The following is a 13,367-nucleotide window of genomic DNA, read 5'->3' on the forward strand; positions in this document are numbered from 1 at the left end:
CAAATACACATTATTATGCAGTTTCCACGGTATGTATCTGATGAAGTGAGCTGTAGCTCACGAAAGCTCATGCTCAAATAAATTGGTTAGTCTCTAAGGTGCCACAAGTACTCCTTTTCTTTTTGCGAATACAGACTAACACGGCTGTTACTCTGAAACCTATTATTATCCTTCTGACCCTCTTCCTAACTTTGTAACTAAACAAACTTTACCCTAAACCCCTGCTAAACTGGGCTACAAACACAGTTTGCTGAATGGGTTCAAACTACTTTAAAATGGCTAACTCGGTTGGAATATAATTTGGGATTTAGGGAACTCAGCTAGAACACTTTCTAAACTCTATCTGAATACAGTTTGGCCTTGTTCATATTGGTGCCTCAACACATTTCAAATGAGCGAGCTTGAACTATTTCAAACCTGCCTTTCCTATTCTGCTTCTTTTTTGTATTCTTGTGCCTCAGGCATAGCATAATCTCTCCTCATTTCCATTACGATCTGGTAAATACCCTACCCTTTTATAATTACCAAATTAGCTCGTTGAAAATTTTAGTAGTCGCAGGCTTTACAAATCATAACAAAAGGTTGGTTATATGGACTTCAGAGTTTTTGCTTAGTGACCCAGGTGGTGGTTAGGCCTGGTTTTCCACAGCATCAGTTGTTGTAAACCCCCCCCCCTTTTTAAAAAAAAAACAAACAAACCTTTCTTGGACTTTTGCATCCAATATCAGTACCACAGAGTTCCTTTTGATCTTAAAATGCGTCTGTTTTGTGGCCTTAAACTCAACTGAAGAAAGCTCTGATCTAGTGCCAACTTAGTTGATCTAACTGGTCAGGATGACAGGGCAAATTCCTGGAAGTTCACACCAAGTTTGCACTACTAGAAGGCACCGTCCTTAGAGATTTCTTGGCTCTTTCACGAAAGTCACTTGTGGGCAAAGCAGTACAGGTCACTCTTTTTAACACTGACTGGATTGTTTTTGCTTATACCAGGTTTTTTTTTAATGTATAGTTTGCCTCCGTTTGTAAACAAATAGCTTGCCTCACTACAGTCAATACTGAATAAGGATCATGTGAGACCTTAACTTTCAGAATGAGGGTGGAATCAGAACTAAACTTAGATGGTATATATATATTTTGTTTTTTGTCTTGAAACCGATCCTATATGCATTTTCTGGTCCTTTTATAACCAGTAGTTTCTATATAACTAATATTTTAAAAAGGTAAACTGTTGACCAGCTAAATTGATAGTAAAAAGTCTACAGAGACCTATACCTCATGTCTCTCTCTACCACTCAGTCTTACTTGAAAAAAATTCAGTGTTAATTTTGTGCACGTAGTTTTAGAAGAATATATAACATTTGATAGGCTTCCAGTGCAACTGATACTTCGATTAGCTCACCTGTATTGGATTCTGTTTGAGCAAGTTGGTGGAACTGCTTTGGACCATGTGGATTGTGTAGGACTTTCTTTCAATATTATTTTGGACAGTTCACTTTAAAGCTATCTTATGTTACTGACCTTGAGTGGTTTTAAATTCTGATATGGATTTTACTGCTTCTTGCTTTTCATTTGATACTGTATATTCTTTTCTGTAGAATTTCAATCAATAAATAAACATTAGATATCATTTCTATTAGACTTTTTCAATCTCAGATGCAATGAACAAAATGGTCTCAGACAAAACTGTAATAGCCACAAAAAGCTTACTCATGTAAATTTTCCTCTTTATTTACTGATTAACTTTGTGTCAAACTCCTGCCAGTGTCAAATTTTAACCTAGTAGTATATTCTTAGTGATAAGAAGCTAACTCCCATGTTTGTTGAAGCCCCAATGACAAATTCAATACAGTGGCTTATGCACAGAGATGCTGACACAGTGTTCTTGCATGTTCTTGGGGGGAAAGTAAGTCTCTTTCTAGAACTTTGTTACATAAGAAGTCCTTCCAGGCATTTTGGTTTCTGTACATTCCTCTTTTCAGTAAACTGAGAAACTTGACTTATCTCAGACGATGTACTGTTACACATCTCATAAGGATTTTGCCCATATACTGGCTTCAATGTTGCATATTAGTACAGTAGCAAACCATTGGAAGAAAAAGACATGCTAACATGAAAAACACATTTTATTGCACTTAAGTTATAAGAAAATAAAATTTCTAAGTGAGTCAAACCATAGACACAATCCCTTTAAAGGTTGTTTTCCTCCATCATGTCAGGTTGTTACATAACTAAAATTAAACCAACTGGAATCCGATTGTTTTAAATCAGACTATAAATAAAACAAAACAAAAAAGGGAGGAAAAAACAAGATCGCCTAGCATACAGTGTTAAACCACTTTCACAGTTCAGCTTGAGTTGTGGCTCTTGGAGAATGAGGCAAACCATTTGACTTTTTCATTTTTTTTGTTTGCATGTATATCTTTATTACAAAAACGTAATAGTTTTTGCACTGTGTCAGTTCCTTGCAGCAATATCTGTAACAGTTGTTTTTCTCAATACTGTAAAACACTAAGACTGACCAGCAATTTTATTTTTGTATTTATATTTTTAAAATTTTTGTCAGTTTTATTATGCATGTTCATTCCATTCACCACAGCCCTCACAAAGAAAAAAGTTTCCCCACAGAACAGGCTGCAATAGCTTTGTTCTAAGGAATGTGTTTTAATTTTTGCCCAGAAAAAAGAAAATAAGCTTTGCACACACACTCAATTCTTTACTTGCAGGCAAACTTCACTCTTAATTGTCTGAAACTTTTTAACTCTCAGCCTCTTAGAGGCACAGTTGGCTCAAGTTTCAGTGGCAAAAAGTCTTTTTCTGTAACCAAACTAGAGCAAATTTGGAATTCAGTCTGGGACTAAAACGTCACAGCAGAAAAAAAATTAAAAAACAAGAAATAATTTGCTTTACTTTCTTTCATTTAGCAGCATAAATAAGTTTGGCCACTGGGAATACAGTACAGGGGTGGGACAACAATCCCATACTTGAAGACCTACTTCTAGCACCAGCATTGAGAGTTAAATCCATTCAGGAACTCTCAGAACCCAGGACAACTTGCCACCTCAGAGCAACATATGCATTGTAGAGTGTAGATGAAAGCAACAGTAAATAGAGTAACAGAGGCTAATACTGTGATTGACATTGGCAATGGCTGGCAAAAAAAAAAAACAACAAAAAAACTCTGATAAAACTGTACAAAAACAATTCACAGTAAGATTTTAGCTTTTCCACACCAGGATTTGACTTTGTTGTCGCCACAGATGCTCGCAACTTTGAAAGTCATCCAGTAACGGATGTTATGCAGCAACTTTCTACATCTGTGGTAAAATAACAGTTTAGCAAGAATTGTAACAACTTTTTAACCTCCACTCTGCTCAATGAGCACTTAGAGGAAAATAAAGAAATAATTGCACCTGGTTTGATTTAGAAAGTCTTATATTTGCAAAGCTGCCCCAGTCAAAAGTGAAGCTTTTTATGTGATGAGACAGCAAATGCCTCTCTTGTCAGTTACAGTTTGTCATCTCGCAGTCTCCTCCTTCGTAGTCTGTAGGTCTTTAGGATCTGTTGCCCCAAGCCAACATCCTGCACCACCAAGGACAAGGGATTTTTTTTTTTGCAGGGGGAGGAAGGGGAAACATCATCTACACATTTGGACAAATTCATCTTTCTGCCCTTCACTTCATATCCACATCGAAGTCCAACACCAGCAGCTTTGTTTCCTCAGTTCCATTTCGGCTTCCAACTGCACACACTAGCTTTGTGTTGGAGGCTCTGATCCGCCACACGACGCCTCCACTTCCCCCACTCTCCAATGTGACTAGATTTCGGATAAATTCACCCGTTTTCAAGTCCCAAAGTTTTACAGTCCCATCATCTGAGCTGGTAATTACAAAGTTCTTGTTAAACTGTAAACAGGTCACAGCACTCTGATGCTTGTTGGGACCTACAATAGTAAAACCAAAAGAATTTTGCTTATGGTTAGAAAGCAATGTAAGGGGTTACCATGTTTAGATATATTTGTATGCAAAGTAAATCAAATATTTAACATACACAAAAGCCTCCCTCTGTGTTTTCAAAGGACTAGTACAGATATTGAAAAATCCTGTCCTCACAGGTTCAAAATAAACTTACCTAGTAGAAGGAAGTGATCACAGAATAGATAATTATCACTCCCACCCCATTTTGGGAAGAAAGCATCGTCTGGTTCCTAGGTCATTGCTAAACCTTGATGGTAGGAAATAGTGCTGTTGCCAAAGCGTTCGTCTAATTTAAAATCCCTTCTGGTGGAATGTTACAGAATTCCCACAGACAAGAAAACTCCAGTTGAAGTCATAGTTAAATATTAACTCAAACAACAAAACTCTTTTTCTTTACATGCCTTTTTTCCCTTAAGCCATCCCATAGTAATTGTCCTTTAAAAGGTCAGAGCTTGTTTTGTCCAGTAATTAAGTATGATAAAGCAGTGGAGGATGCTTTTTAGTGAAGTGGGTTTTCTCCCAGAACCAGAGCTGGCAGGCAAAAGCCAGGGAAGGCTATTACAAAAGACTTGCTTAGGAAAATAAGTGAATGTGTGTACATGTGCACAGCAACAGTCGAAATGAAATCTAAAATCTCTCTCTCTCTCTCCTGCGTTTCAGTGGAGGGTATGTTTTCCATTCCTTTTTCTTGATTTATTGTAACAGACAGTGTTCACTGCCTCCCAACCCAATTAGTCTGGAGGCTTTGAAATGTCCAAGTGACCTAAATAACTAAGTTGACTGGCTGTTTTGAGATGCCATTTCCTACATATTTTTGTAGTTTATTAGTCTAATATACAGATAGCAAATTTCTATCAGAACAGCTGTCTTTCCATAATAGGCAAATTATTTTAGATTTAATTATAAAAAAAGGTTTATTTAATTCACAGAAAGATAATTTCACAAATACAAAAGATAGTACAGCTGTCGCCATGGCCAACTTTTGAGCATTAAATGATCAGCAGTTGTTTTCCTTATGTACAGGTTATTTTTAAATGCTGGTTGGAATCTTTTCCTTTCCCCATTTCAGAATGGTGCATTAAACAAGACTGTAGATTTAAAACACAGCTTGACTTGACCTAAAATTAAAACAATCTCCCCAAAGCGAATTTTGTCCTCTAGCAATATATGGGAAGTAGAAATGCTCAGATTTAACAGATAGGAACAAGTACTTTGATATTAAGTTAACTATTTCAGCAGCACTCAGCACTGAAGCAATTGGTAAATTAAGGACTGACATGCACTAATATTGCACCAGCCTTTTAGTATTTTGAATGAATGTGTTCATATTTGGATAGCATAAGCTCACCTTGCAATGTCTGTAAACATTGTCCTGTTTTGATATCCCAGATTTTGACTGTTGAATCTGCATTCCCAGACACAAGAATATTGTCTTTCAGTTCCATTCCACTTGTTAATGACTGGTGGCCAGTTAATGTGTGAATGCAGTTTCCTGTCTCCACATCCCAAACTCGGATTGAAGTGTCGAGAGATCCACTCACTACATGAATGCCATCAAACTAAAGAAAAGGTAAATACATTACATGCAATTGTATTAAGCTCTTAGCAGTCACACTGTGGGGGGAAAACAACCCATGAGGCGTGCTACTTGCATTTAATTCAGAGTTTCACAAAATAAGACAGTATATACTACGACCTTGCACTATCCCCCACACTAGGAAATTACATTATGGTAGAATACATTGCCTAATAATGTTAAATACAACTTTGAACTCAGTGCAAAGCCTTATGTTTAACATAGCATCAGGTGCGCGTGGTTAATGATAGGGCCATCAGTATAATTTCCTAGTGTAGACAAGGCCTATGGAGTTCTGCAGTTCAGCACTTACAGATCTTAATCTTGACTAAGGAGAAAAGTACATACTGATAGACACTTTACTTTGACCCTCTCTTTGAATAGTATTATACATAGCTAAACATTCAAGCAAACTGAACAGAAAATATTTGAGTCTGAGATCCCTGTCTGACTGTGGTGCCAGCAAGCCCTAGCATAAAATGAATCCCTAAATCCCTTCTCAGACTGGAAGTTGTTTCAGCTCTGCAGAGAGAAACAAGGATGTTCAGGGTAGGTCAAAAGGTAAAGGAGGATCCACAACAGGTCTCCAACTACAAACTTTTACTGCATCGCTGTATTAGTGAGGGGTGTGATGAGATGTGATTTGTGACCAACATAGCTGTGCTGGAAAAAGCCCCTAGTGCAGACTCAGTTATTACGGCAAAACTGCACTTCTGCTGGAGTGGAGATGGAGGTGTGACTGGAATAAACTACGTCAGCAAAAGTGTCCACATTAGGAATGCTTTGCTGATTATACTTTACTGGGCTGGTACAGATACACCAGCAAAACCTTCCAAATGTAAATGTGGCCTCTAGCATAGGTAGGCAGGAAGCTGATCAGAACCCTTCACTAACAGCCATTAAAATCCTAGGTCCACATACACACAATATTAACCACTGTTTTCCTTTTTATAACAATCCATGAAGTGTTGCTAGCCAGGAACCCAACAATTGTATACCGAAAGGGACAACATGCCAACTAACGCCTTTCAAACATCAGATTGAGGAAAAATTCAATCATACAAAGCTGCCAAAAGTGACTTGTCTTTTGTAAATACCAGAAGCAGCCCGCTTTCTCCTTTTTGTGGATATATGTCTTTTCAGCATTTATTTACTAAGCACATTCTTCTTTAGTTTGGACTAAGAGAGACAAGCTCTGGTTTAATTTTAAAGATCAATACTACAGCTTTTTGGGGAAGGAAGTAATTTTTTCATGGCCGTAAAATAGTCCACATGAAGAAGCACATGAATGTTCTAGCTACTGCAACACACATTGAACTAGTCTAGCACTACCCCATATACCTTAGCACTAAATTCCTTCTCTAAGATTAAAATTCTAGAATACTAATACATGAACTTTCAGACTATCAAAGGGACCTTACTTTTGGTTAAGTTAGCATGGATTTAGCTCCTCAGTTGCTGATAAGCTATGAAAAACAGGGACACTGAAAACAAGAATGTTCACAGCAAAAGAAAAAATAAATGTACAATAAACAACGTGATTTTTTTTTAAAAAAATCGTATTAATTTGTACTGTGGCAGCTCTCAGAGACCCAAACTAGGATTTTGGCTCCCATTCTAAATGAAGACAAGATGTAGCATGAGGGTAACCTGAATCTCTATGAGTTTTCTAGGATGGCATCTGCAGATTAGCAAGTACCCACAATTTTAGTAGTTTAACAATAAAGATATTGTATCCAAGGGAATCTAGAGCACTAGATGCAAATCACTTACCTGTAATGAATAGACTCTGTTAGTATGCCCTTGCAGTGTGTGTAGACAGGTTTCAGTCTCTGGATCCCACACTTTGACCATAAAATCATATGCTCCACTAACAACCCTCCTGCCATCATACTGAACACACCGGACTGCAGCTACATGTCCCATCAGAACATGTAAACATTGGCCTGTCTCTATGTCCCAAACTCTCAGCGTGGCATCTCGAGACCCACTGACGACTCTGGTGAAACACAAACAAAAACTACACTTAGCATATAAACTTCCATGTTATTTGTATCACGTATGCTAAAGCAGGAAGACTGATATATCAACCTTTTGTGCATAAAACAGTTAAACTGAACTTATTTCTCTGGAAGGCGAGGTGGCCTGGGTACTAGTCTGGCTGGTTCTGAAGAGCTGGCTTGGCTTCGCATCTTATTCAGGTTGAAAGTTAAAGCATGTTAGGTTTTCCCACCCTGTTCACCATCACAGCACCAAACTATTTGGTGTGATTGGCAGTCAGTACTTAAGAGGAGAGACGCAAACTTGAACAACAAGATATTGCGGGTGAAGACTGAGGTGGGTTGGGAGAGCTGTATGTGACAGATTACCACCTACTTTTACATATGGTTAGCTCAAGCCAATAATATAGTCCTGCTTTAGTGAGCACTACACTTACCCAGTAATTTTTATTTTTTTTTAAACCCTCTTTGGAGGCTTTTCTTCATTATGCAACATTTATGTCACTTGATTTGTACAGTAAATATCAGTTTTTAAAATGTTTTGAACCTACTGAGACTGGAACCACAAATAGTAATGAAGATTACTGTAATTCCATTAACTATCTGGGCAGAAAAACCTTAGTTTTCTTAGAAGGAGAAGACAGGATGAATAACCAAGACAACATTCTAGACAAAACTACATATCAATGTAAAGCTTTAAACAAGTAACTATAACATCTCAGCCAAAGTTTCTTGAATTGATATACTATTGTTGAAATGAAATAACAGTGTAAAAGAAATTTAAATAAAATATATTCAAGTCCAAAGACATTTTCTGAAAGGTAATTTTAAAATAGGTAAAGGTTTACAACAAAATGGACAAAAATAAGTTAAAAACAAGGACTGTTCGTAGCGTAGCATAGCAGAATGGATCACATCAATAATTGAAACAACTTTGAAAAAGTTATAGATAACTATTTGACTGTATATGGAGAGGTTTATGTCTTATTGTACTTTGGTTAATTCTCTCAGACCTTTTCTTCTTGCAGTCAGCTGCTCTTTTTTCTTCATGTTGAGTGAATAAATTTAATTTTTGTAATATTTTTACTGAATATTATAGCTTTTATATTGCACAGACCTTTACTGTTTTAGGACTACTTAATGACATTTTAGGTACATTTTCCTTTTTTAAAAAAATCACAGAATAAGAGGCAAAAAAGATATCTAATTTTAAGTAAACATTTACCTTTTTTCATGGAGATGCATACAACGCACAGTAGAAGTGTGTCCATATAAAGTATGAATACATTCTCCAGTCTCTGCGTTCCATACTTTAAGTGTTCGGTCTGTAGATCCACTAATAATGATATTGTCCCTCATTTGTGATGACCAGACTCCACCTGTGTGTCCAACTAGTGTTCTTAAACACTGAAAAATATTATGTATGGTTAGTATTTTGGAAGAAAGTGAAAGAAATTTAACCAGTTCATAGATTATGAGGCCAGGCCAGAGCACTGTGAGCATATAGTCTGATTCTTGTATAACACAGGCCATAGGATTTCTCTGAATTAATTGTTATTTGAACTAGAGCATCTCTTTTGCAAAAACATCCAATATTGATATAAAGCTTTCCAGTGATGGAGAATGCACCATAACACTTGGTAAGTTTTTTCTAATGGTTAATTACCCTCAATGGGGCAGGAACAATTTTTAAATACTGGCCCAACATTAGCTTTTTTCCCCAGTGTTCCAAGGCTTACGAAAATCAGCATTAACAATCCAGAGAGTGCCTCAACCAAATCTTTTAAAACTTTTGGATGCAAGTTTCTGGACCTGCTGATTAAAACATGTCTAACTTTATTAGATACTTTGTAACATCCTCCTGAGTAATTGCTGGAATGGAAAGTATTTCATCATCATACTTTATAAATCCATCATCTGTTTCCCCCAAATATGGAACAGATATTTATTGAACATGTAGGCTTTTCAGTATTATTGACTGTTCTATCATTTCTATCTAATAATGGACCAATACCATTGTTAGGATTCCTTTTCTTCCTAATGTACTTAAACAGATCCTTATCGTCCTTAACGGTGCTCACCACAGACTTCTCCTTGTGTCCTTCTACTTCCCTTATCGATTTTTTTTACAATTCCTAGCTTTAATTTATATTCATTGATATCAACTTTCCCTTTTCCATTGGTTATTCATATATATATTTATTTTAATAGCTGTTTTCATTTCGCTTCTAAGCCAGTTTGTTTTTTAATCAGTGTTGTCTACTTTCTTGATTGTGGCTTTTTGGGCACTAAGTAAAATGTTGTTGAACAGTTTCCAATTATTCACATTTTTCTGTTTAAATTCTTTCCCATGTGTTTTGGCTTGGAATTGTTTTCAGCTTTGTGAAACTGGCTTTTTCAAAGCAGTAAGAATATATTTTATTGGTTTGGACTTTATTCTGATTGTAGGTAACAAATACGATCAAGTAATGGTCACTTGCATAAAAGCGACCGCTAAATTTTTCATTCTGTGAGCAATTTCTTTTTTTCAGTCAGGATGAGGTCAAATATAGAATTCTTCCATGTTGGATGCAACACTTTCTGAATATTCTTTAAGGTTTGGCATAAACATCCCTCATATAAAGATGTTTTAATCATTAGAGAAGATGTTACTGAGAACTTAAAACTGCTGACAAGTCATCCTGTCATGTTTAATTTAATATATTCAGTGGCACATTATATTTTTGAGGAGGAAGAATGTACAAAACAAATGTTTTTCATTAAAGAATAACTCCATCTTGTCCTTTTTGATGAAAGAATGTTAAAATTGCACCGTGGTTTCTTTCATGAACTAGGCTTAGTGAAGGGAAGCCAGCTGAATTGGGTGTGGCTGCCTGCATACCACATTTTATTTTATTCTTCCGTAAGGTAGTAGTTACAATCCAGTCAAGGCACTTCGAGGCATGCAAAGACAGACACGAAACCTTTAAATACGTCTAAGACTAATATTACAATGTGGATATCTTTTATATTTTAAGCTTGCCACTATCAACATTTGGGCCGTTGAAATTAGAAGATACTCTGTTGCTAGAATAAAGGGAAATAAACAGTCTCTTCTAAGGCTATTTATAGCCAATAAAAAATACACATTTGAAAAACTTAAACATATAAATAAATGTGGAAGCCACAAGCATTAGCCAGAAACAAGATCCATGGGATTAAAGTCAGGATGAATTAACCGATAGGGAAGATAAAGTAGTATGTGTATAAATTCTCTGTAATCAATGTCAAAAATGACTCCACAAGAATAGAGCAGCTGCCAAGAGAACAAGGATATATGCCAATGGTAACATGAACAGCATTATAATTTCACATCAAGGTGACTTTCATAAAGTAGACACATTTCGGCGCGGAGAAAGATTGCTCAAATATTTTCTAATATTCTATCTTTGTCTTGCACCAGACAGCAGTAAAGGCAAAGACATAAGATGCTGGGAAACAGGATAAATTAGTAACACGCTTTTAAACTTGATACTACTGTACCAATGTCCATTTCACTGGATCTTAACAGCAATTACCAACTTACCTTGCCTGTAACTGCTGACCAAACTTTTAATGTGTTGTCATCAGAACCACTGACTATTCGGTTACCACAGAATTGTAGACATGTGATTACATGATCATCATGACCTTTGAGCACCTGACAATAGAGAATGTGTGTTGCAATGTGAGCCAAAAGATTAGAAGATAAACAGAAAAGCAAATCAGAATGGTGTACATCAGCAAGAAGAGTGTATAAATTATTGTAACTAGATTAAAAAATTGAATTGTCATCAGTCCTTGTACTTCAGATCTATTTTATTACTGGCTAGAGACAGGAAGACATTTCCTTGATATAAAATTTCATCCATGATATAGTATTGCATAGCTGACCAGGTGCATTAATGCTATTTTTACCCTTCTTCTAAAATAATTGAGATAGATGATTGCTAAAACTAGGATAACACGTTGGATAGACCACTGTATTCTAAAAAGTAATTTTAAAAACGTCTAAATAAAATCTTTAAAATCATGAGAATAATTTCATGGAAAACATTTTACCTACGAACAGAACATTTGTTTCTCTTATCCAATGCATTTTTTTTATTTTTATGAACTAGTCTTAATGTGTACTTATATTCTTAACCACCCCACTCCTCCCGATCTACTAGGTACCAGATACTATCCAAAATAAGAACTATAGAAAGCTTTACCAGTTACAAAGAAACAAAAGTTAGTTTGGCTGAATAAGAAGAAAATAGGTATTTCCATGGATAAAAATGTGGATAAAAATGGCTTTTTCAGTGTTTTCAGTGTTTGATTTATGGAAAACTGCAACAGATTATTTTTACTACAGTAAAGATCAATTACATCAGAACATGCAAATTAAACACGGAATTTACTATTTAAAAGCATCTGAATACTTCTCAAAATGTCTCTTGATGTGAAATGGGAAGCTGGGTAATGTCTGGGGCTACCATTTTAATAATTCCAGCACAGCACGATATGACAAAAAATGCAGAGCTGTTGCCAGAAACACAGAAAGTTGCAGATATTCAAATAGCAGGAACTTTTCTCAGCTTTTTAGGTAACTCCTGTATTGTTTTGTTTGCTTAATTTTCTGGACTACTGTACAAGAATTAAGAAAAGTCACAGAATTTCTCTAAAAAGAATAGTGTAAGTCTCTGGCTGTTCTTTATGTATAAAGGACAGCCAGAGACACAATCAGCCTTGATGATATGACTGCTACATTATTGCATAAATAAAGCACATTATGAGAGTATAATCTAGTATCAATATCATTAAAATGTGGACATACCCTGCTAATGTTATCAGGCTAAATGAAACAATTTTCATCAATATTATAGTACTTCATTTTTATTTTCAGAGGCAATGAAATCTTAAAAAGGGAATTTCCTTTACTTTTAAAAAGTTATAAAAATGTATGTAAAAAGAAGACATGAAATGAAAACAAATATCAGAATTTATGTACTAGTTTCATATCACAATCTAAAAATACCTTAAGCACACGATTAACTTTATGCACCAGTATTCCTATTGAAGTGAATAGGAGTACTTTCCTGTGTAACGTTAAGTATCAGTATAAACGTTCCCAGGATGGGGGCCTCAGTGAAAATGGTGTTGCATGGTGGCACAGCAGTGGGATTTAACTCTACAAGCAGCAACTATACTTTGATTTTCTGATATGGTGCTGGAGTGAGGTATACAAACCCTACAGTGGAAAGGAAGAGGTTAAGGAGTTGATCTGGTCCCAGATGGTCTTGCCCCACCACACTTATAAAGCCTGCACAGACTGGAGGCACTTAAAAAGGGAAGCAGAGTATCTTAGTACCAGGCAGACAGTGGAGGTAAGTTGACCTGAGCTCCTGTGAAAGAATTTATAGGAGCTCTTGCTGCCTGAGGCCCGTCTACTGTGACCTGCCAAGCCTGCAGAGGGACTGGTGACGCTTTGAAGATTAGAAATTTTATCTTATGTTAAATATTTTAATTTGTCCTGTGGAAAGAGCAGGGACTTAGTAGGAAGTGATCCTGCAAGACGGCTGCATAGCGCACCAGGATGCAGGACTTAGCTGCCTACCACTAGGGCCTTGGATTGGAGCCCATTGGAGTGGGTGGGCCCAGGCTTTCCTACCAACCCTTAGAAGGACAACTACAGATGTTCCCCTTTACAGATGCTCAGAAGTTTTCATTTGGCTTAAAACAGGATAGGTAGAAACATACATAATTTTCTGCACTGTAAAATATACATGACTTTCTCCTCCTGATTATTTTTAAGAA

General features: G+C 36.3%; 1 protein-coding gene across 5 annotated transcripts in view; it reads right to left on the reverse strand.

Moving 5' to 3' along the window:
* Positions 1 to 1,839: 1,839 nt before the first annotated feature.
* The window catches only part of FBXW7 (F-box and WD repeat domain containing 7), a 286,522-nt gene continuing 274,994 nt past the window's right edge, over positions 1,840 to 13,367 (reverse strand). For all 5 annotated transcript variants that reach the window (XM_077815372.1, XM_077815370.1, XM_077815369.1 and 2 more), the window contains 5 exons: positions 11,116 to 11,229; positions 8,776 to 8,957; positions 7,324 to 7,549; positions 5,323 to 5,533; positions 1,840 to 3,940 (listed from right to left, as the gene is read on the reverse strand). In XM_077815372.1, coding sequence (XP_077671498.1) covers positions 3,672 to 3,940; positions 5,323 to 5,533; positions 7,324 to 7,549; positions 8,776 to 8,957; positions 11,116 to 11,229 — 1,002 coding nt within the window. In that variant the 3' untranslated portion in view covers positions 1,840 to 3,671. The remainder of the gene's footprint in view (positions 3,941 to 5,322; positions 5,534 to 7,323; positions 7,550 to 8,775; positions 8,958 to 11,115; positions 11,230 to 13,367) is intronic.

The sequence above is a fragment of the Eretmochelys imbricata genome, chromosome 4, assembly GCF_965152235.1.
Source record: "Eretmochelys imbricata isolate rEreImb1 chromosome 4, rEreImb1.hap1, whole genome shotgun sequence".
Classification (NCBI taxonomy): Eukaryota; Metazoa; Chordata; order Testudines; family Cheloniidae; genus Eretmochelys; species Eretmochelys imbricata.